This window comes from Pogoniulus pusillus, chromosome 6 (genome assembly GCF_015220805.1).
Source record: "Pogoniulus pusillus isolate bPogPus1 chromosome 6, bPogPus1.pri, whole genome shotgun sequence".
Lineage (NCBI taxonomy): Eukaryota > Metazoa > Chordata > Aves > Piciformes > Lybiidae > Pogoniulus > Pogoniulus pusillus.
In genome coordinates, this window is record NC_087269.1 from 29,829,130 (window position 1) to 29,849,227 (window position 20,098).

At 53.5% G+C, this 20,098-nt stretch overlaps 2 protein-coding genes across 2 annotated transcripts in view; one reads left to right on the forward strand and one right to left on the reverse strand.

Annotated features, from left to right (window-relative positions):
• The window catches only part of CDH23 (cadherin related 23), a 370,794-nt gene that overhangs the window by 299,042 nt on the left and 51,654 nt on the right, over positions 1 to 20,098 (forward strand). Inside the window, exons 27-35 of the mRNA XM_064145069.1 lie at positions 438 to 551; positions 1,718 to 1,866; positions 12,534 to 12,594; positions 13,315 to 13,463; positions 15,135 to 15,270; positions 15,457 to 15,845; positions 15,928 to 16,029; positions 16,613 to 16,615; positions 19,568 to 19,717. Coding sequence (XP_064001139.1) covers positions 438 to 551; positions 1,718 to 1,866; positions 12,534 to 12,594; positions 13,315 to 13,463; positions 15,135 to 15,270; positions 15,457 to 15,845; positions 15,928 to 16,029; positions 16,613 to 16,615; positions 19,568 to 19,717 — 1,253 coding nt within the window. The remainder of the gene's footprint in view (positions 1 to 437; positions 552 to 1,717; positions 1,867 to 12,533; positions 12,595 to 13,314; positions 13,464 to 15,134; positions 15,271 to 15,456; positions 15,846 to 15,927; positions 16,030 to 16,612; positions 16,616 to 19,567; positions 19,718 to 20,098) is intronic.
• On the reverse strand, positions 4,191 to 9,404 carry C6H10orf105 (chromosome 6 C10orf105 homolog). Its single transcript, XM_064145665.1, has 2 exons — positions 9,338 to 9,404; positions 4,191 to 5,673 (listed from the first exon to the last, which is right to left on the reverse strand). The coding sequence occupies exon 2, from the start codon at positions 5,666 to 5,668 to the stop codon at positions 5,252 to 5,254; it is 417 nt and encodes a 138-aa protein (XP_064001735.1). The 5' UTR covers positions 5,669 to 5,673; positions 9,338 to 9,404; the 3' UTR covers positions 4,191 to 5,251.

Sequence of the window (20,098 nt, forward strand, 5' to 3'; positions counted from 1 at the left end):
TCAGCCTCTCCTCACAGGGCTCTGCTCCAGGCCCCTCACCACCTTCCTTGCCCTTCTCTGGACACATTCCAGTACCTCAACATCTCTCTTGAATTGAGGAGCCCAGAACTGGACATAGCACTCAAGGTATGGCCTGAGCAGTGCTGAGTACAAGGAAAGAATAACCTCCCTTGTCCTGCTGGCCACACTCTTCCTCATCCAGGCCAGGATATAGGACTAGGTGACCTTTAAAGGTCACTTCCAACTCAACACATTCTATGATCTGCACTTGCTCTGCTCAAAGCCATGTAGATCACAGCCCTTCAGGAGGCCAGGCTGAATGGTTGTGATTCCCACAGCTGGGCTGGCCCTGTACCAGGCTGCAGCGTCCTCTGAAACGTGAACCCTTCTTCCTGCATCCGGACAGTGGGTGACCTGGTCCTTGTCCTTTGCTGCAGGTGGGAACCAGGATGGCAAATTCAGCGTTGGCTTCAGGGATGGGGTGGTCAGGACAGTCGTGAGTCTGGACAGGGAGACTGTGGCATCGTACACACTGATCCTGGAGGCCATCGGTAAGGACTTCCCACCCTTCCCAGCTGCTGCCATGCCAGGTGTCCTTGCACGTACTCAGCTGTCTTGGAAATGCAGCAGAGTGACAACAGCCTTTGGGGTGCACTGTCAACTACAGCCTGTGTTTGGTGTTAGCATCTCGTAGCCCAAGTGTATTAAATTGGGGGTTCCACCATCACTTTTGCAGACAGGCTCACACGGCTGTTTTCCTTTCCCTTAAGGAAGGCAAGGGCCCCCATTCCTGACAGGCTTCATGCTGTCCAGGACAAACCTACACCCAGAAATGCCAGTGCCACAGCATCATTCCCCTAATGCTATGCCAGCCCTTGGCTCAGTGGCTGCCCATTAATCCCGAGCCACCTGGCATGGGCAGAGGGCCCGCATGCCAGACGCAGCTTGGCCGTCATCCCCAGAGCTTTATAATGATGTGCCTGTTTGCAGATGACTTGGGTGTCCCTTCTGACAAGAGAAATAAGTAGCCTGGTCAGAAATCTCAGGGGCACGGCACTGCAGGCTCCACGGACTCTGCAGTGGGAATGCTGCACCGGCTGGGCACACAGAACCAGACCCCAAGTGGCAGAGGGACCATTCCAAAGGCTATCAGGCTGCTGGTGTTTTCCCAGTCACCAGCTGAATGGGCTTAGTGCTCTCTTGCTTCATGCTGGAAAACCCAAACCCAGCCTATGCTCCCCATTGTCTCATCCTTGGTGGCAAAGCAAAGAGCCACACTGATATGTCCTTATCTACTGAGCATGAACTGACCCTGGTGCTGTCTGGCCATGAGCTGAACTGACCCTGCAGAAAGCTCAGCAAACCCCTGTTCATCCTCACCTCCCAACACCTCCAGCAGTCCCTTCCAGCATACATCACCCTCTTAGTCCCCTCTTTAATGATCACATGCATTTGCAGCCTCCACTGACCTTTGGCTCCATGGCAGAGCTTGGAGGTGGTTTGGCTTTTCCTTTTTCTTTCAGGATAAGCAGGAAAAAATAAACCCCAAGCCCAAACTTGTGGCTCAGTGTGGGGTTTGGAAGCTGCAGAAAACAGGGAGGATTTGGGGGACAGAAACTTGGGTCCTGCTGTTTTCAGCAGCCAAAGGCTGAGCACTCCCTGTGCAAGGAGGAGCTGGAGGTGACTGAACCTGCCCTGGCCTTTCTCTCCCATACAGACAACGGCCCCACGGGGAACCGGCGCACAGGCACTGCCACCGTGTATGTGACTGTGCTGGATGTCAATGACAACAGACCCATCTTTCTTCAGAGCAGCTATGAGGTCAGCATCCCTGAGGACATCCCGGCTGCCAGCAGCATAGTGCAGGTATGTAGCTCTCTTCCACCGTGGCTCCTGGGTGGGTGGAGGGAGTCTGCCGTTCTCCAGGCGCTGGAACTGTGACTGTGAGCTGCAGGAAGCTCAGAGTGGAGATTTTTTTTTCCTTCCCATCATCAGTCTACTTCCTACAGCCCCAGGGCAAGATGTCTCCTTGTTTATAAACTCCCCTGCTCCTGTGGTAGCCCAGGCTGTGAGCACCGGGGAGAAGATACCAAAGCACAAAGGAGGGGAGAGGAGCAAACCCAAATACAAAGTTCACCCCACTTCTGCAGGAGGGGAGAGGAGCAAACCCAATTACAAAGTTCACCCCACTTCTGCAGGAGGGGAGAGGAGCAAACCCAATTACAAAGTTCACCCCACTTCTGCAGGAGGGGAGAGGAGCAAACCCAAATGCAAAGTTCACCCCACTTCTGCAGGAGGGGAGAGGAGCAAACCCAATTACAAAGTTCACCCCACTTCTGCAGGAGGGGAGACGAGCAAACCCAAATGCAAAGTTCACCCCACTTCTGCAGGAGGGGAAAGGAGCAAACCCAAATGCAAAGTTCACCCCATTTCTGCAGGGGAGAGGAGCAAACCCAATTACAAAGTTCACCCCATTTCTGCAGGAGGGGAGAGGAGCAAACCCAAGCCCTGTGTTGGCAAGGTGCCTTTGCCTGGCTGTGTCCCCACTTTCGCCCTCCTCCCATCATAAAAGGGGAGTGGAGGTCTCAAGGGGGAGAGAGAAGACTGCATGCAAAGAGATGCTCTGAGAAGGGGGGAAAATGGAGGGAGGAAAGCATTTGGACTTTGCTTTCATTTTTGTTCCTCTTCGAGGGTGCAGTGGGCAGAGCTGAATGGCTCAGTGAGTGCTGAATGAATGCAGGCATTCACTCAGCTTCCAAAGCTTCCAGCATCCCTTCAAACCCAGGCCTCTTCTGGAGCAGGCACCAAAGGCTCTTTGCAGAGAGCCCTGGGAAGGCTGCTCCTGCCTTGAATACCTCTCGGTGCACAGGGAAACGGGCAGCTTTGTCCCTGGCTCTCAGGGACAGGGTGAGTCACTGGGAAAGAAGAAAGGAGCCTTTTGCCTCCTGCAATAAAGGTTTGCTGGGAGCCATGTGTGGGTTGCTGGGAGCGTCAGCTCCTGTGGCTCCTGGTCTCCTGTTGTGCCATGGCACAGTGATGCCCATAGCACTGTACCTGTCTCTGGGGGTAGGATCTGCCTGCAATTCCCTTGTCCAGGCTGGAAGCATGCAGGGTGGAGAAGACTGCTGCCATGAGACATGCAAAACTGAGCTAGATTTACAAATGCTACTTTACCAACCAGAGGGACCTGGACAGGCTGCAGAGGTGGGCACAAGCCAACCTCAGGAGATTCAACAAGACCAAGGGCAAGGTCCTGCATCTGGGTGGAGGCAATGCCAAGCACAAATTCAGGCTGGGCAGTGAGTGGCTGGAGAGTAGCCCTGAGGAGAGGGACTTGGGGGTGCTGGTGGATGAGAAGCTCAACAGGAGCCAGCAGTGTGCACTTGCAGCCCAGAAAGCCAAGCAGAGCCTGGGCTGCATGAGGAGAAGTGTGGCCAGCAGGGCCAGGGAGGTGATTCTCCCCCTCTACTCTGTTCTGCTGAGACCTCACCTGGAGTACTGCATCCAGTTCTGGAGCCCCCATTGCAAGAGGGATGTGGAGATGCTGGAGTGTGTCCAGAGAAGGGCCAGGAGGATGCTCAGAGGGCTGGAGCAGCTCTGCTGTGAGGACAGAGTGAAAGAGTTGGGGCTGTTCAGTCTGAAGAAGAGGAGGCTCCCAGGTGCCCTTCTTGTGGCCTTCCAGTATCTGAAGGGGGCCTCCAAAAAAGCTGGGGAGGGACTTTTTAGGCTGTCAGGGAGTGCCAGGACTAGGGGGAATGGAGCAAAGCTGGAGGTGGGGAGATTGAGGCTGGCTGTGAGGAGGAAGTTGTTGATCATGAGAGTGGTGAGAGTCTGGAATGGGTTTCCCAGGGAGGTGTTTGAGGCCCCACGACTGGAGGTGTTTAAGGCCAGGCTGGATGAGGCTGTGGCCAGGCTGCTCTAGGGTAGGGTGTCCCTGGCCATGGCAGGAGGGTTGGAACTGGCTGATCCTTGTGGTCCCTTCCAACCCTGACTGATTCTGTGATAAATTGGAAGGCTGGGAATGGACAAAAACACAATCTTGGCATTAAAGTCCCTTTTCTTCAAGCACAATTCCCAAAAGAGGGGGATGCCTTTGGAATTCTGTGACAAAGGGGATGTGGTATTTTGGAAGAAGTTTGTTTTCCAGAGAACAAAATCAGACAGGAAAAGTAAATAGGCAATCACTCAGGTTTAGTTTAATTTACACCTTTAGAAGTGAACACCTGGTACTGAATACCTCCCCCTTCAAACATCATCCCACTGTCCCTGTGGCAGCATTGAGGGATTTTGAAGGTTTTCCCATCCCCTTGTCCAAAACCTGGCAATCCACACCAGGAGGAGTGAGGGAATGTTCCAGGCAGCCAGGGAGGTCCTGATGCAGAGCTGCACCCTGCAAGGGTCAGAAAACACACAAAGCCCAGAGAGATATTATTGGATGCTCACCATGAGACCTCGCTGGGCACAGAGACCTCACCTAAAGAGGTGAGCTCCATGGCTGAACGTAGTATGAGCTTGAGACCTTGAAGAATTAAACATCTTCTCCTTTTGCCTTTAAGCACATCAGCTCACCTGCTGGCTGTTGTACCCTTTCCCAGCAGAAACAAGCAGCTCAGCCTTGCGTGGTGCCTTTCCAAGCTGTCAGAGGCTGCAAGCCTCCAAAGGCCTCTTTACTGTCTTTACAGGCGTGTTTACCTGCTCCTGCTGCTCATTTATTGAAGCAGGCTTCCAGCAGACAGCTGGAACATGCATCCTTCCAAGCATCACCCACAGCAACCCACAGTCAGGGGAACAAGCCTTCCTCCACCTACTCAGGAGCACATCTCAGGGGGCAATCTCAGCTGAGGATTGCTTCCTGAGGAGACGTTTGCCCTGGGATGCCCCTCTTCAAGGAGTTCTTTGTTAGGCAGCCAGGTTGTTCCTGCTCTTGCCCAGGCTGTTTGTTCAGCTGCCTCACAGGTTGCACAACGTTTTCCAGAAGAAATTAAGCAGCAATATTTTTTTGGCATGCCTGGCGAGAGCTGTGTGTGGGTGTAGTTGGGTTGCCTCCACCTTTTCTGCCAGGAAACAGCAACCTGGAAAGCTTTGAGGGACTTGAAATAGCAAAATCTCCTGTCACCTTGCAGAGCTGCTGCATGTAAATGAGCTCGGCTGGGATGCCCTGGATGCCAGGCTTGAGGAGGCAGCTGAGCATGAACCCAAAGCCTAGGACAGAAGAGCAGTGTGGGTTGACTTAGCACCCTGCAGAGAGGAATCACATTTTGGTGGACTCCATGACATGCCAGTCCTGGCTGGCAGGGAAGTTCCTGGGATGGGCAAGCTGGCTGTGGGACACAGGCTGGCTCCTTCTGAAAGTGCTGATGGAGCGGCGCAGGGAGCCCAGCCGCTTCCAGAGCCTCAGCTGGGGCTCGCTGGCATCTGCTGGGTGATGTGGCATGCACTCCCCACGCCCAAAGTGGGAATGGTCCAGCACCACGGGCTTGCAGAGGCTGACAAAGATGAGGAAAGTTGCCAGGAGGAGGAAGATGCAGACAAGCACGATGATGATGGACAGTGGGTCTACCACCTTGGAGGGAGCAGGACTGGGTGGGACCAGCTCAGTGGTTGAAACCAGAAGCCAAGGGAGAGGTGGAGTGGGAGAGGTCCCATTGTCAGCATCCTTTGTGCTCATCTTCCCTGCAGTGAAAAGCAACATGGGTGATTACCACTTACAATCTGGATAGACAGCCACCCTCTCTCCAGCCTGGTGGATTTTTGGCTTGTTCAAATGTCTAAGGTCCTCCTAGCCATGTTTTTTTTTGTGACACAGGATGACAGGACTCTGTCTGCTTTGCCAGCAAGCAAAGCACAGAGGTGGGATTTATACCCATAAAGCTCTGCCCTGAAGTGCAAAACCATCTGGCAAAGAAATGTAGCACAAGCAGTAACCACATACACTAGGACACCATGGTCCCAGTGATGACACCTGTGGGGAGCTCACACACACACATTGCGTGAAGCTGTTCTGAGGGCAGTAAATAACCATGCACTAGAGCAGGTCTGTTCCTCAGAAACGTGGCTTTGTTGAACTGGCTGTCATTTGGGGGTGGTTTTGATTATTCACAGAGTGTCTTAGACTGGAAAAGCCCTTCAGGCTCATCCAGTCCAATCATTAGTTTCACACTGACAAGGCCTTGATTAAATCAAAGCCCTCAGCACAACATCTCATCACTAGGAATCACTGTGCTTGGAAAGGACCACCAGCATCAGCCAGTCCAACCTTCAGCCCAGCAGCCTTCATCACCAGACCTCAAGGGCCACATCCCTCTGGTTTTAAACACCTCCAGGGATGGTGACTCCACCACCTCCCTGGGCAGCCTGTGCCAGTGCCTGACCACCTGCTCAGGAAACAACTTCCTCCCAACAGCCAACCTAAACCTCTCCTGACACAACTTGAGGCCATTTCCTCTTGTTCTATCATTAGTAACTGGGGAGAAGAGACCAGCTCCAGCCTCACTGCAACCTCCTTTTAGGTAGATGTAGAAGGCAGTAAGGTCCCCTCTCAGCCTCCTCTTCTCCAGACTGAACACCCCCAGCTCCCTCAGATGCTCCTCACAGGCCATGTTTGCCAGACCTCTCCCCAGCCTCCTCGCCCTTCTCTGCACCTGGTCCAGCACCTCAATGTCCCTCCTGTACTGTGGTTGGACACAGTACTGGAGGTGTGGTCTCAGGAGTGCTGAGTAAAGGGGCATGAGCACCTCCCCACTCCTGCTGCTCACACCATTGCTGATCCAGGCCAGGATGCTGTTGGCCTTCTTGGCCACCTGGGCACACTGCTGGCTCATGTTCAGCCAATTCTCTCTCCCCCTAGAGAAAATGAATAGTTGGTTGAACTTCTGCCCAGATAAGCCCTCACTGAGCTGCAGCATTGTGCTAGCACTGCCTTTTTGGATGGTTGCAGGGATAAAGTGCAACACCCTCACCAAAAATTCTTTTGAGCAAGGCATTTTCCTGACCTAGTTTCAGGTTCAGACATGTCGTGAGTGTCTCAGCCAGTTGTGATGCAACCAGTTTCAACAGTAAGAGCTCTTACCAAATACTTCATGGCCACTCTGCTTTCCCCACCAGGTCAGGTACCTTCCCACCCCAAACTCAGATCCCCAAAGCAGTTTGCACCCATTGGTTTGTTTTCCTGCACCCTCCCTTACCCATTTTTGGCTCGGGGGGGGGGGGGCTGAATCTGAGAGCAGCATCTTCCCAGCTCAGAGATCTTGCTGTGCCAACCCTCTGCAATGCGACAGCTTGGCTTGGCCCTTGGTGCTCTAGCCTGTGTGCTGAAGGTAGAGCTTTATTACACTGACTTTCCTACAGAGATGTGGGATTTAGAAGAGTGATGGAGAGCTGTTAGAATTGTCCATGGGCAGGCAGTCTCCTGGCAAGTATGGGTTTGGATTGAGCCAATTTAATTAGAGCTTAGAATGGGGAAAGACAGGGCTGCAGGGACCGCCAGGCTCTCTGGGTCTGCTCTTGTGGCTGCCATCCCAAAGCCATACAGGTCTGTGTAGGCAGCAGCCAGGCATTCACTAGCACAGCAGTCAGAAACAAGGAGAGAGGAGGCATGTCTTTAAGCATTAATTGCAAACTTTGAGACACCTCAGCGGAGATGAGCCTAATGGAAAGCAAGGTGCTGCGTCAGAGGAGACGAGCATCGCTCACTGCCCAAATTACACAGAAAACAACCTTAAAAGGTTTCATAGAATCAGAGAATCAACCAGGTTGGAAGAGACCTCCAAGCTCAGCCAGTCCAACCTAGCACCCAGCCCTCTCCCATCAACTAGACCATGGCACTAAGTGCCTCAGCCAGGCTTTGCTTCAACACCTCCAGGCACAGTGACTCTACCACCTCCCTGGGCAGCTCATTCCAATGCCAATCACTCTCTCTGCCAACAACTTTCTCCTAACATCCAGCCTATACTTCCCCTGGCACAACTTGAGGTTGTTTTTTGCTCTGTTGGTGGTGGCTGTGAGGCTTTGCTTTTCAGTACAGATGAAAATGTCCCTTACACACCATCAGAAGGGTCACACTGCTGTTTGTTTTCCCAGGCTCTTCCAGCCATGCTTCCCATCCTGTCCATCCTCACACACAGCTCAACTGGCAGAGCTGGAGGTTCAGGGAAGATCCAGGCTGCCCCTCACCTGATTTCTAAGCTCTTCTAGAGAAAGTCACTAAACATCTGGGAAACTTTTGCAGAGTGGTGACTTCAGGGCCAGTAAAGTTATCCACATATGAAAGGGAATGCTCCCTTTATCCCCTGCCTGGGACAAAGCTAAAGCCATTTCAACAGAATCTCAGCAAAAAGCCACCAAAATTGGCAAAATCAGCACTCTCCATACATGGGGACAAACGTTTCAATCCCATGGATTGGTGCCTTCCATGAAGCCTGGCAGCAGACCACTTACCTACAACATTTTGTACCCACTGGCCAGGCTGCTGCCTGCCTGCATCCCTGTCTGTAGCACCACCATTCTCTGGCTTCAGTGTCCCACCAAGCCCTATGTTGTGCAGCTCACATAAGTCAATGAGAGGCTTGCCCAGCCTGGCAAATCCCCCAGGGAGAGTCATTCCTGCCTATCATTTCCAGCCACAGACATCCCCATAGCTGAGCAGCCAAGGATCAGAGGCAAAGAAGAGGAACTGCAAAGAAGTGGAGTGCTCCTGAGAAGGGTGGGAAGGAAAGAGAAATGATTCCTGTACATCAGCAGCAGAGATTATTCTGCCCAGCAGTGCTGCCTGCCTGGCCTGGCCCAGCTGCCTGTTTGGCAGCATTTTTCCATATACTCTCCCTCCATTTTCTCAGCTTCCAGCTTCAGGCTCTTCTGTGCCTGTAATCCAGCTCAGATGAAAAGCATCTCTCTTTCCCCTCCCCATCCTGCTTAGCAATGCTTTCCTGGAGCTCCCCAGCTTTTCCCAATGCACTGAGTCTTTCCAGCCTCTTGCAGGAGGAGGTGATGCTGGCAAATCACAAACTCCCAGCTCACCAGCCTGGAAAGCCAGGTTCAGAAAGCCGAGGGCTGTCAGGGATGCTGCTCCTCATCACCCTCACAGCACTGCACCCGCAGGACTTTCCCAATCTCCGAGCACAAAGCAACAGGACAGGGAAGGCAGGAAGGATGCCTGACTTCAAACCCACCCCAAACTTTGCATCTTCTCTCCCCACTCCACCTGCAGCCCTTTCTCCAGGCTGAGGGCATAAACTCTGCAACTGAGGATGGCAACACGTCCCTGGCTTGCCTCATTCACCCCTCCGAGTCGGCCGGAGTGGCCAGTGACGGACCTGCCCTGGGGATTTGGGCTGCCTACCTCTCACCGGCCAGCCGAGCGCAGGCTTTCCTCCAGCACGCCTGCCCTGCCGCTTCTCCCACCGTGCTCCACCAACTGCCAGCCCACTCCTCCCTTTCAGAGGGCATAGGAGGGTGGGAGAGCAATGGCAGCCAGGCTAGGGACAGCCTGAGCATGCAAAGCCGAGAGAGCCACTCAGCCCCCTCCCACGCTTTGCCAGCTCAGCAGTGCCCTGGGGCTGTGCCCCGCTGGGATGAGGGACTAGGTCCCCCAGGATCTGTTGCCCCAGGCTTTGCCCCTGCAGGACACTGAATGGTACAGTCGTGGGCTGAGCTTCATGCCTGCTCCCCCTTTTCCCAGCAGCTCTGTGCCAAGCTGCCTGCTTTATTCCCATCCTTCTATTCTTCTCCCTCCTCCTTTTTTGACCCCTTTCCAGGAGCTGGGAGTGTTGGAAAGGTGACCTGCAAAAGGCTGGCTCTGCCTGCAGCTCACTCTCTCAAGGAGGGGGATAAAGCAGCAGAAGGAGCTTTTCTCCCACCACTTACACTCCAGTCCAATCATTTGCCCAAGTTTGGGAACAGTCCATCCAAGCACCACACAGAATCATAGAATCAGTCAGAGTTAGAAGGGACCACAAGGATCATCCAGTTCCAACCCCCCTGCCATGCCCAGGGACACCCTACCCTAGAGCAGCCTGCACACAGCCTCAGCCAGCCTGGCCTTAAACACCTCCAGCCATGGGGCCTCAACCACCTCCCTGGGAAACCCATTCCAGCCTCTCACCACATCTCCTCTGGGACCTTAGTGGGTGATAGCAGAAGCAGATGAGCTTCAGGCTGGCAGGAGCATGTGTTGGTTTCATGGAAACTACTTCAGTAGTGGACCCCTGGGAATCTCATGAGGTTCAGCAAGGTCCTGCACCTGGACTGAGACAACTCCCAGCATAAAATCACACTGCAGAACAGAGGGCTGAAGAACAGCTTGGTGATGTTAAAGGTCTCTTCCAAGAAAAACAGTTCTGTGATTCTCAAGTGATTGATCCATGATGAAACATGGATCAGGGCACAGGGTTTGTATTTGACCATAAAGCAAGATGTGAACTGATCTGGGGACAGGTGAGGGCAAGGTACATGGCCCAGGAGTGGGAAATCCAGGCAGAAAGTGCTGACTGCCTTGCAAACTGAGGTTTCAGCTGGCATGGGCTGGTTTGGTAGAAGAGAACAAGAGCAATTCAAAACATCTCAAAACTGCATTTCCAAAGAGCATCTCTGACTCCTGCAAGCCCAGGGCTGTAAAACTGATGCCCTGTAAATGGCCTCACTGTTCCCATTGCACGTACGTCCTTTGCCCTCCCCTTTGCAATGCATGTCTGGGCACCGACCCCCCACTTGCCTGAGGAAAGGAAACCACTGAGTAATATTTGTAGGGAGAAGTGCAGCAAAAGATGCCTTGCTGGGGGAAGGAGCAAGCAGAATAAAAACTAAGACACTCTCGGCATCCTCATTGGAGGGACTTGCAAGTGGCCACCGCTGCGGCTGGGACTGGATGCTGTGTGGGAAGCGATTTTTGCGTAGCGGGGACGCGGTGCCTCGATGCCAGCTGGGGAGGAAACCCAGAGCCCACTGCCCCTCACCACATCCCGCTTCTTAGCTGCTGGGGCCAGTGTGCTGCTGGCTGGGCTTTGAGGAGAAAACACTGCAGTGTTGTTCAGCGACACCAGAGGGGACCCGTGTCTTGGATATCCGGGGACAGGCAGCGGATCTGTGCAGGGCAGCGCAGCTGAAGGCTGATCCCACCCACTGTTGGGAGCTTTGCAGAGACCCAGAGCAGAGTCCAGCCCACCATAGAATCATAGAATCAGTCAGGGTTGGAAGGGACCACAAGGATCAGCCAGTTCCAACCACCCTGCCATGCCCAGGGACACCCTACCCTAGAGCAGCCTGCACACAGCCTCAGCCAGCCTGGCCTTAAACACCTCCAGCCATGGGGCCTCAACCACCTCCCTGGGAAACCCATTCCAGCCTCTCACCACTCTCATGATCAACAACTTCCTCCTCATGGCGAGTCTCAATCTCCCCACCTCCAGCTTTGCTCCATTCCCCCTAGTCCTGGCTCTCCCTCACAGCCTAAAAAGTCCCTCCCCAGCATTTTTGTAGCCCCCCCTTCAGATCCTGGAAGGCCACAAGAAGGTCACCTGAGAGCCTCCTCTTCTGCAGACTGCACAGCCCCAACTCTTTCAGTCTGTGCTCACAGCAGAGCTGCTCCAGCCCTCTGAGCATCCTCCTGGCCCTTCTCTGGACACACTCCAGCATCTCCACATCCCTCTTGCAATGGGGGCTCCAGAATTGGATGCAGTACTCCAGGTGGGGTCTGAGCAGAGCACAGTAGAGGGGGAGAATCACCTCCCTCCACCTGCTGGCCACACTTCTCCTGCTGCAGCCCAGGCTCTGCTTGGCTTTCTGGGCTGCAAGTGCACACTGCTGGCTCCTGTTGAGCTTCTTCTCCAGCAGCACCCCCAAGTCCCTCTCCTCATGGCTATTCTCCAGCCACTCCCTGCCCAGCCTGCATTTGTGCTTGGCATTGCCTTGACACAGATGCAGGACCTTGCCCTTGGTCTTGTTGAAGCTGCTGAGGTTGGCTTGTGCTCACCTCTGCAGCCTGTCTAGGTCCCTCTGGGTGGATCCCTGCCCTCCTGCCTGTCTGCTGCACCACACAGCTTGGTGTTGTCAGGAAACTTGCTGAGGGTGTACTCAGTGACACTGTCCATGCTCTAGGCTGGTTGCATTTGTGTTTCTTTTGGCAGTTTTCACATATGCTTGGGTGAGTTGTCCTGATGCTGCAGGCTGCGTGCCCAACAGGAGCAGGAATCCTTTCACAGCTCTGTGGGCAGGGAAGCTCCATCCTTATTGGTGAAGTCTTTTGTATCAGGAACACTGTGGCCAGCAGGGCTAAGGAAGGGATCATCCCCTCAGTGCTTGGCACTGCTGAGTCCACACCTCAAATAGTGGGTTCGGGTTTGGGTTCAGAAGGACACTGTTCAGAAGGACACCAAGATGCCAGAGAGTGTCCAAAGAAGGGCAACAAAGCTGGAGAAGGATATGGAGAGCGGGTCTTATGAGGAGTGGCTGAGATTACCCAGCTTCAGCAGAGGGAGGGATCTTGTCAGAGTCTGGAACTTGCAGCCCTACACCTTCACTGCTTTTCTTTTCTCATAAAGGTGAAAGCCACAGATGCAGATGAAGGCATTAACGGGAGAGTGTGGTACAGGATCGTCAAGGGTAAGTCCAGGTGCCCCCTTTGTGCACTGATGGGTTTGTACCAAGCTTCAGCCATCTCCTGCACAGGCCTCAGAGGTTGTGCTCTCCATCCTTTTCCATTTTCCTGCCCACAGGAACATTTCCCCCACCCCTGAGCAAACTTTTAGCCTAAGAATTTACTGCAGGGGGCATGATTTGCCATGGATGGACACCTGTAGCTCCTTCCCTGACCAGGGCCAAACCCTGGTGTAGCTGAAGGAGATTCATGTTTGCAAACACCTGAATTATTAATTCATATCTGATTAATGTTTGCAACTATTGGGCTGTTGGGTGTCAAAGAAGAAGGGGCCAGTCTCTTTTCAGTGATGCCCTGTGATAGGATGAGTGGCAGTGGGCACAAACTGGAACACAGGGAGTTCTGCCTCAGCAGGAGGCAAAATTTCTGTAGTGTGAGGGTGGTGGAGCAGTGGAGCAGGCTGGCCAGAGTGGTTGTGGACTCTCCTTCTCTAGAGCCTTTCAAAAGCCACCTGAACACATTCCTGCACGACCTGCCCTGGATAATCCTGCTTTAGCAGCAGGGTGGGACTCGATCATTGCCAGAGGTCCTTTCAACTCCTAGCATTCTATGAGACGAGGACTTGGGTTTTCCTCCAGGATATTCCCCAAGGGAGGGCTGGATGTGTCAGCAGAGCTGATGCCATATCAGCACCCAGCATGCATCTCCCTTTTGCCCTCCACCAGGGAATGAGCACAACCACTTCCGCATCAATCCCAGCACCGGGCTGGTGATGAGAGGTGTGCGGCCCCTGGACAGGGAGCAGAACTCCTCTCACGTCCTGGAGGTGGAGGCCTACAACACAGAGCAAGGACCCATGAGGAGCTCCGTGAGGGTAAGGACCTGACAGCTGCTGAGGGGAGGGCAGCATGGTGGAGTGGAGGAGGAGTTCATCTGGAGCATTTGGGATGCTTCATCAGAGGGCAGTCATCTCCAGCCCTCGCAGGCATGCAGGAAGTTTGGGAGATCTTGGCAGAGGAATGCTGACAGGAAGTCTCCAGGGGCTGCCTGTGGGTGGATGAGATCCCTTTGGAGTGGGCTGTTGGCTTTTTCTCTGCTTCCCTGTGACGAATCGATGCAATGAGGTTGTTCAGTGGTGCAGCAGTCACTGTTGGAAAGAATCCTGCTCACCTGGTGAGCTGCCACTCAGCCATCAGGAGGAAGAGCTGAGCTGTTGGAAGCCACATCTCCTGACCAGGCATTTCTTTAAATAACCCAGGACCCACTGGCAATAATCTTTATCAGGGGCACGCCAGCTTCCCACAGCTCCCACAGCCCCAACCCTCTGGTTGCTTTTATTTTTAGACCCAGTGGTGGGGTAGGCTCTGGCTGAGCGTGACAAGTCCACAGCATCAGCAGCAAGCAGAAAACCAGGAGGAGAAAGGCTGTTCCCTGGGGAAACAGCAGCCTGACCTGCTGAACTTGGAGCAGAATTTCCCACCCAGCAGTCAGCATTGCTGAGTTACAGTCTCTGACCACAAGGTCCTGCAGCAGGAGGAGAGGCTGAGGGAGCTGGGAGTGTTTGGGCTGGAGAAGAGGAGGCTCAGGGCTGACCTCATTGCTGTCTGCAGCTACCTGAAGAGAGGCTGTAGCCAGGTGGGGTTGGTCTCTTCTGCCAGGCAAGCAGCAACAGAAGAAGGGGACAGAGTCTCAAGTTGTGGCAGGGGAGGTCTAGGCTGGCTGTTAGGAGGAAGTTGTTGTCAGAGAGAGTGATTGGCATTGGAATGGGCTGCCCAGGGAGGTGGTGGTGGAGTCGCTGTCCCTGGAGGTGTTGAAGCAAAACCTGTCTGAGGCACTTAGTGCCATGGTCTGGTTGATTAGATAGGGCTGGGTGCTAGATTGGACTGGCTGAGTTTGGAGGTCTCTTCCAACCTGCTTGATTCTGTGATTCTTTGATTCTACGATTCTACTAACCACACCTGTTCTAATACGCTCCAGGATACCTTTGGTTGTCCTGGCCACCAGGATACATTGCTGGCTCATGGTCATTCCTCTGTCCACCAGGACCAGCAGGTTCCTGTACTCTGTGCTGCTCTCCCTCAGCACCACTTCTCTATGTCTTTAGATGTGCCTTTTGGCTCTTGGGAACAAGGTGGATCACAGAAAATGATTGTCCTCTTTCCCTAGTGCCATGGTCTAGTTGATTGGACAGGGCTGGGTGACAGGTTGGACTGGATGATGAGCTTGGAGGTCTCTTCCAGCCTGACTGATTCTATGATTCTATCCCAAAGCAGGGAGGAATTCACATGCAGGCCATATGTCCCTCCAGCCAAGGGAGGACTGAGTCACTCCAAGCACAGGGCTTGTTTCAGTCCGTGCTGTTGAGCTTTGTGTGCTCACTCCCCGTCAGGGGGTGTGTGTGGCAGAGATGATGTTTCTCCTGTGCAGCAGATGAGGGCAGTGAAGGCTGTATTTCCCCTCACGAGCAATGAGGAGCTGGTGAGGGACTGTAAGCTTGCTCAGCTCACCTGTGGTTTCTCCCGGGGTGGGGGGGGTTGTTTTGCAGGTGATTGTCTACGTGGAAGATGTCAATGACGAGGTGCCGGTGTTCACCCAGCGCCAGTATAACCGCCTGGGGCTGCGGGAGACAGCAGGGATAGGGACTTCAGTGGTGGTGGTCCGGGCCACCGACCGAGATACAGGTAGGAAGCTGGAGGTCAGAAACACCCAGCTTGGGTTGGGGGAGAAGTGGCAAAGTCAGCCATTGCATGGATCCTGGCCTGGCTGGGTTGATGGGCTCTGCTGCGAGGTTGACGTTAGCGTCGGTGGTGCCTGCTTCTTTGGGATGCTTGGTCCAGCCAGCCCCATGGCTCCTGCTCCCACCCCAGGGAACGGTGGCCTGGTGAACTACAAAATCCTGTCCGGTGCAGAAGGGAAGTTTGAGATCGATGAGAGCACAGGCCTCATCACCACCATCGACTACCTGGACTATGAGACCAAAACCAGCTACCTCATGAACGTCTCTGCCACGGACCAAGCACCTCCCAACAACCAGGGCTTCTGCAGCGTGTATGTCAGCCTGCTGAATGAACTGGATGAAGCTGTGCAGTTCTCCAACAGCAGCTATGAGGCTGTGATCATGGAGAATATTCCCCTGGGCTCCGAGGTGCTCCGAGTCCAGGCTCGCTCCATTGACAACCTCAACCAGATCACCTACAAGTTCGACCCCAACACCAATGCCCAGGCACTCTCCCTTTTCAAAATCAATGGGATCACTGTAAGTAGCCACAGTTTGACCCCTCCTGGCTTGCTGAGCCTAACTCTTGGTGACCAGCATGGCTGTTGTTCATCCTTGGCAGGGCGTGATCACTGTCAAAGGCCAAGTGGACAGAGAGAAAGGAGACTTCTATACCTTGACAGTGGTGGCTGATGACGGAGGACCAAAGATTGACTCCACAGTGGTGAGTAGCTTCTACCTACTTCCCCATGAACCACTGTGCAGGCAGAGCTGATCTCAGGTCGCCTTCCTCTGACCTGGAACAGCGTGTGCTGGTTGTCCTCTCTGTTATAGCCAGCAGGGCCTGGAAATCCTGATTTGAGGATTACCTTGAATTTGCAGAAATGTGAGTTGGTGCCTTTTAGTTTTGCCATGGCATAGGATGGGATTTCTCAGAACCACAAATACCCAGAACCCTAAGCTGTGGAGTTTGCAGTTTGCTTACCAAGGTAAAGCAGTCTTGAAAGAGGTAAATAGGAGTCAGGGTGTGCCCTCATGGCCAAGAAAGCCAACAGCATCCTGGCTTGGATCACCAATAATATGGCCAGCAGGACTAGGGCAGGGTTTATCCCCAAGTGCTCATTACTGATGAAGCCACACTTCATATATGGGGTGCAGTTTTGGGTTCCTCACTACAAGAAGGATATTCAAGGGCTGAAACATGTCTAGAGAGGGGAAATGAAACTGGTAAGGGGTCTAGAGAACAAGTTTTGTGAGGAGAAGCTTAAGGAATTAGGCTTTAGCATGGACAAAAGGAGATGGAGGAGAAGGTGCTGGAACATGTCCAGAGAAGGGCGATGAAGCTGATGAAAGGCCTGGAACACAAACCCTGTGAGGAGAGGCTGAGGGAGCTGGGGGTGTGCAGCCTGGAGAAGAGGAGGCTCAGGCCTGACCTCATTGCTGTCTACAACTCCCTGAAGGGAGGCTGTAGCCAGGTGGGGTTGGTCTCTTCTGCCAGGCAAGCAGCAAGAGAAGAAGGGGACAGAGTCTCAAGTTGTGGCAGGGGAGGTCTAGGCTGGATGTTAGGAGGAAGTTGTTGGCAGAGAGAGTGATTGGCATTGGAATGGGCTGCCCAGGGTGGTGGTGGAGTCACCATCCCTGAAGGTGTTGAAGCAAAGCCTGGCTGAGGCACTTAGTGCCATGGTCTGGCTGATTGGCCAGGGCTGGGTGCTAGGTTGGACTGGATGAGCTTGGAGATCTCTTCCAACCTGATTGATTCTATGATTCTATGATTCTAAGACCTCCTTGCTCTCTAGAGCTCCCTGAAAGAAGGTTGGAGCCAGGTGGGGTTTGGCCTTTTTTCTCATGTTACAAGTGATAGGACAAGAAGAAATCACAAGATCACAGGATATTAGGGGTTGGAAGAGACCCAAGGAGATCATTAAGACCAACCCCCCCAATGACCTCAAGTTGCATTAGGGAAAGTTTTGGTAGGATTTATTCCCTGTGAGGGTTGCTGAGCCCTGATCCTGGCTGCCCAGGGCAGTGGTTAAGACCTTACCCTTGGAGGGGTTTCAAAGCTGTGTAGAGGTGGTGCTGAGGGCCATGGCTTAGCGATGAAATGGCAGTGCTAGGTTCATGGTCAGACTTGGTGATGTTAAAAGGTCTCTTCCAACCAAACTGATTCTGTGATTCTCTCTTTGGCAGGGTTCTATTTGGCAGTTTCAAAGACAGCCAGGCAGGGGGAGTGATTTGCATTTCTCTGTGGGGGCAGGAGGCACGCTGGGTGCAGAGCAAGCCTGGTCCCCCGTGCCACAAGCAGGGATAGATTGGCACTACACAAATTCTGCTGGCTTGGCCCAGCTGGAGAAGTGAGACCCCAAGGAAAGATTTGAAACTGGAGACTGGCCTGCAGTGATGGGCAGCATCACAGGTCTTGGTGCATCTGTTGCCTCTCAGAAGATGCTGGATGGCAAAGGCAGTGAGGCTGCCTGTCAGCACCCACGGGTGTTTATGGCTGCATTCTCCATGCATTGCCAGGCCTTTCCCAGGGCAAGGGGAAATCCATTGAGTACAAAGGGATGTACCTGCAGAGAAGCCTCTGAATTGCCTCAGTGGAGGACCTGAAGCCCCCAGCACTGCTGTGGTGGGATGCAGGGCTGCCCAGTGCCCCTTGCAGATGTCTGCACCTCCTCATCCACGACTAACTCTCGGTTCTTTGTTTTGTTTTCCTCTTTGCTTTCCTCCAACAGAAGGTAAGCATGGCCATCGTGCTGGCATCACCCTAGGGGGCAGGATCCACCCTGAAATCCACACTGAGCTATGAGGAGGCAGAGTTCTCCAGCCCTGTCCCACCAGCATCAGATTCTGTGACAGACCTGGGGACATGGTGAGGTGCTCATGAGCCACCCTGCTGCTGACCAGCAGAAATCCCAACACCCTTATCCCACACTTGGGACAGCAGCTGCTGGATCCATCAGAGCAGCTGAATGGGCTCTCCCAGCTCCTGACTCTCTGTCATTCAGCATCAACAATAGCCAAATTACCCCGAGGCACACAGCCCACTGCTTGGCTTCCTCTGGGATGTTGTCACATTCAGCCTGGCCACACCTGGGGACTTGGGGCACCCATAAATAGAGCCCCGGGAACAGAAAGGCTCTTCCTCTCTCATTTCTCTGTCGTGTTGCAGCACTTTGATTACAAACACGATGAGAGCATTTCCTCTGGCTAATTGTGGCTGAGGTAGCCTGGTCCCCTCTGGTGATGCATCCCTCCAAGCACCTCCTGCCTGGTTTCTCACTCACCCCTGCTTGAGGTTATCCCAGGAGGGAGCTCCACTCTTCTCTGTGCCCATCTTGCCCTGGTTGAGTTACATACACACAGCTCTTTGTGCCATTTTGGCTTTAAAGCAAAGCTTGCCCAACCTCTGGTGCTGTAAGCAGGGATGAAATCACTGCTCAGGAGAAGCTTAGCAGGAAAGGGTCACCCTGCAGCAGTGTAAGCTGCTCTTGTGGCCAAATATTTGGAGAAGGATGCTCCGTAGAAAAATCCAGCTCCTGAAAGCTGCAGCACCCTTGAGCTCCTCCTCCAGCCTCTGTGCATCCCTCCTCCTTCTCCTCTGCAGACAGAGATTTAACTTCTGTTCCCAGGCTCAAATACCTGTGCCCATTCTCATCTGGGATGGGCACTATGCACTGGATGTAGTTTCATCTCCTGAGCCCAGACACCTATACCCATTTCCACATGGGAAGGACTCTACTCACTGAATGTAGTTTCATCTCCTGAGCTCAAACACCTGTACCCATTTCCACATGGGAAGGACTCTACTCACTGAATGTAGCTTCATCTCCTGAGCCCAGACACCTATACCCATTTCCACATGGGAAGGACTCTACTCACTGAATGTAGCTTCATCTCCTGAGCACAGACACCTGTACCCATTTCCACATGGGAAGGACTCTACTCACTGAATGTAGCTTCATCTCCTGAGCTCAAACACCTGTACCCATTTCCACATGGGAAGGACTCTACTCACTGAATGTAGCTTCATCTCCTGAGCTCAAACACCTGTACCCATTTCCACATGGGAAGGACTCTACTCACTGAATGTAGCTTCATCTCCTGAGCACAGACACCTGTACCCATTTCCACATGGGTTGAATACTACTTACATTGTTGGCACCTCAAAGTAGATCAAGAGTTTGCTAGGGGTGTCCAGCTGACTGTTGATGCTGAGTGGGCAGGAGGCCAGCTCCTGTCTGAGCCCTGTGCCGTGCTTGCAGGTGACCATCACAGTCCTGGATGAGAATGACAACAGCCCCCAGTTCGACATCACCTCTGACTCGTCTGTGAGTGTGGCAGAGGACAGCCTGGTTGGCAAGAGGGTGGCTGTGGTCCTGGCCCGTGACCCAGATGCAGGCAGCAACGGGCAGGTAGGAAGGCCAGCACAGCAGGTTTGAGGTTGCCCAGGAGGCTGTGGGAGTGTTTCACCAAGGCAGAAATGCCTCCAGCAGCATCTTTCCAACCTCTTCCCCTTCTCATCATCCCTGAGAGCAAATTCTGGTTATTGACACCAGCAGTTTTTGGGGGGCGTGGGGGGGTATGTGCAGAGAATACCAGCACTCCTCAGTCAAGGCATGCAGGAGGAGAGGAAAATCATTGTCCTTGGGCTATCCAGGGCAAAGACCTTTGAGGGCCATGTGTCAAAGTGAGCTGAAAACCACCTGTGGCCTCTCCCAGCATGGGGAGAGGCAGCAAAGCCCTTGGCAGGCTGAACAGGATCTCTTGGCCATTTGCTATTTTCTTTACCATGC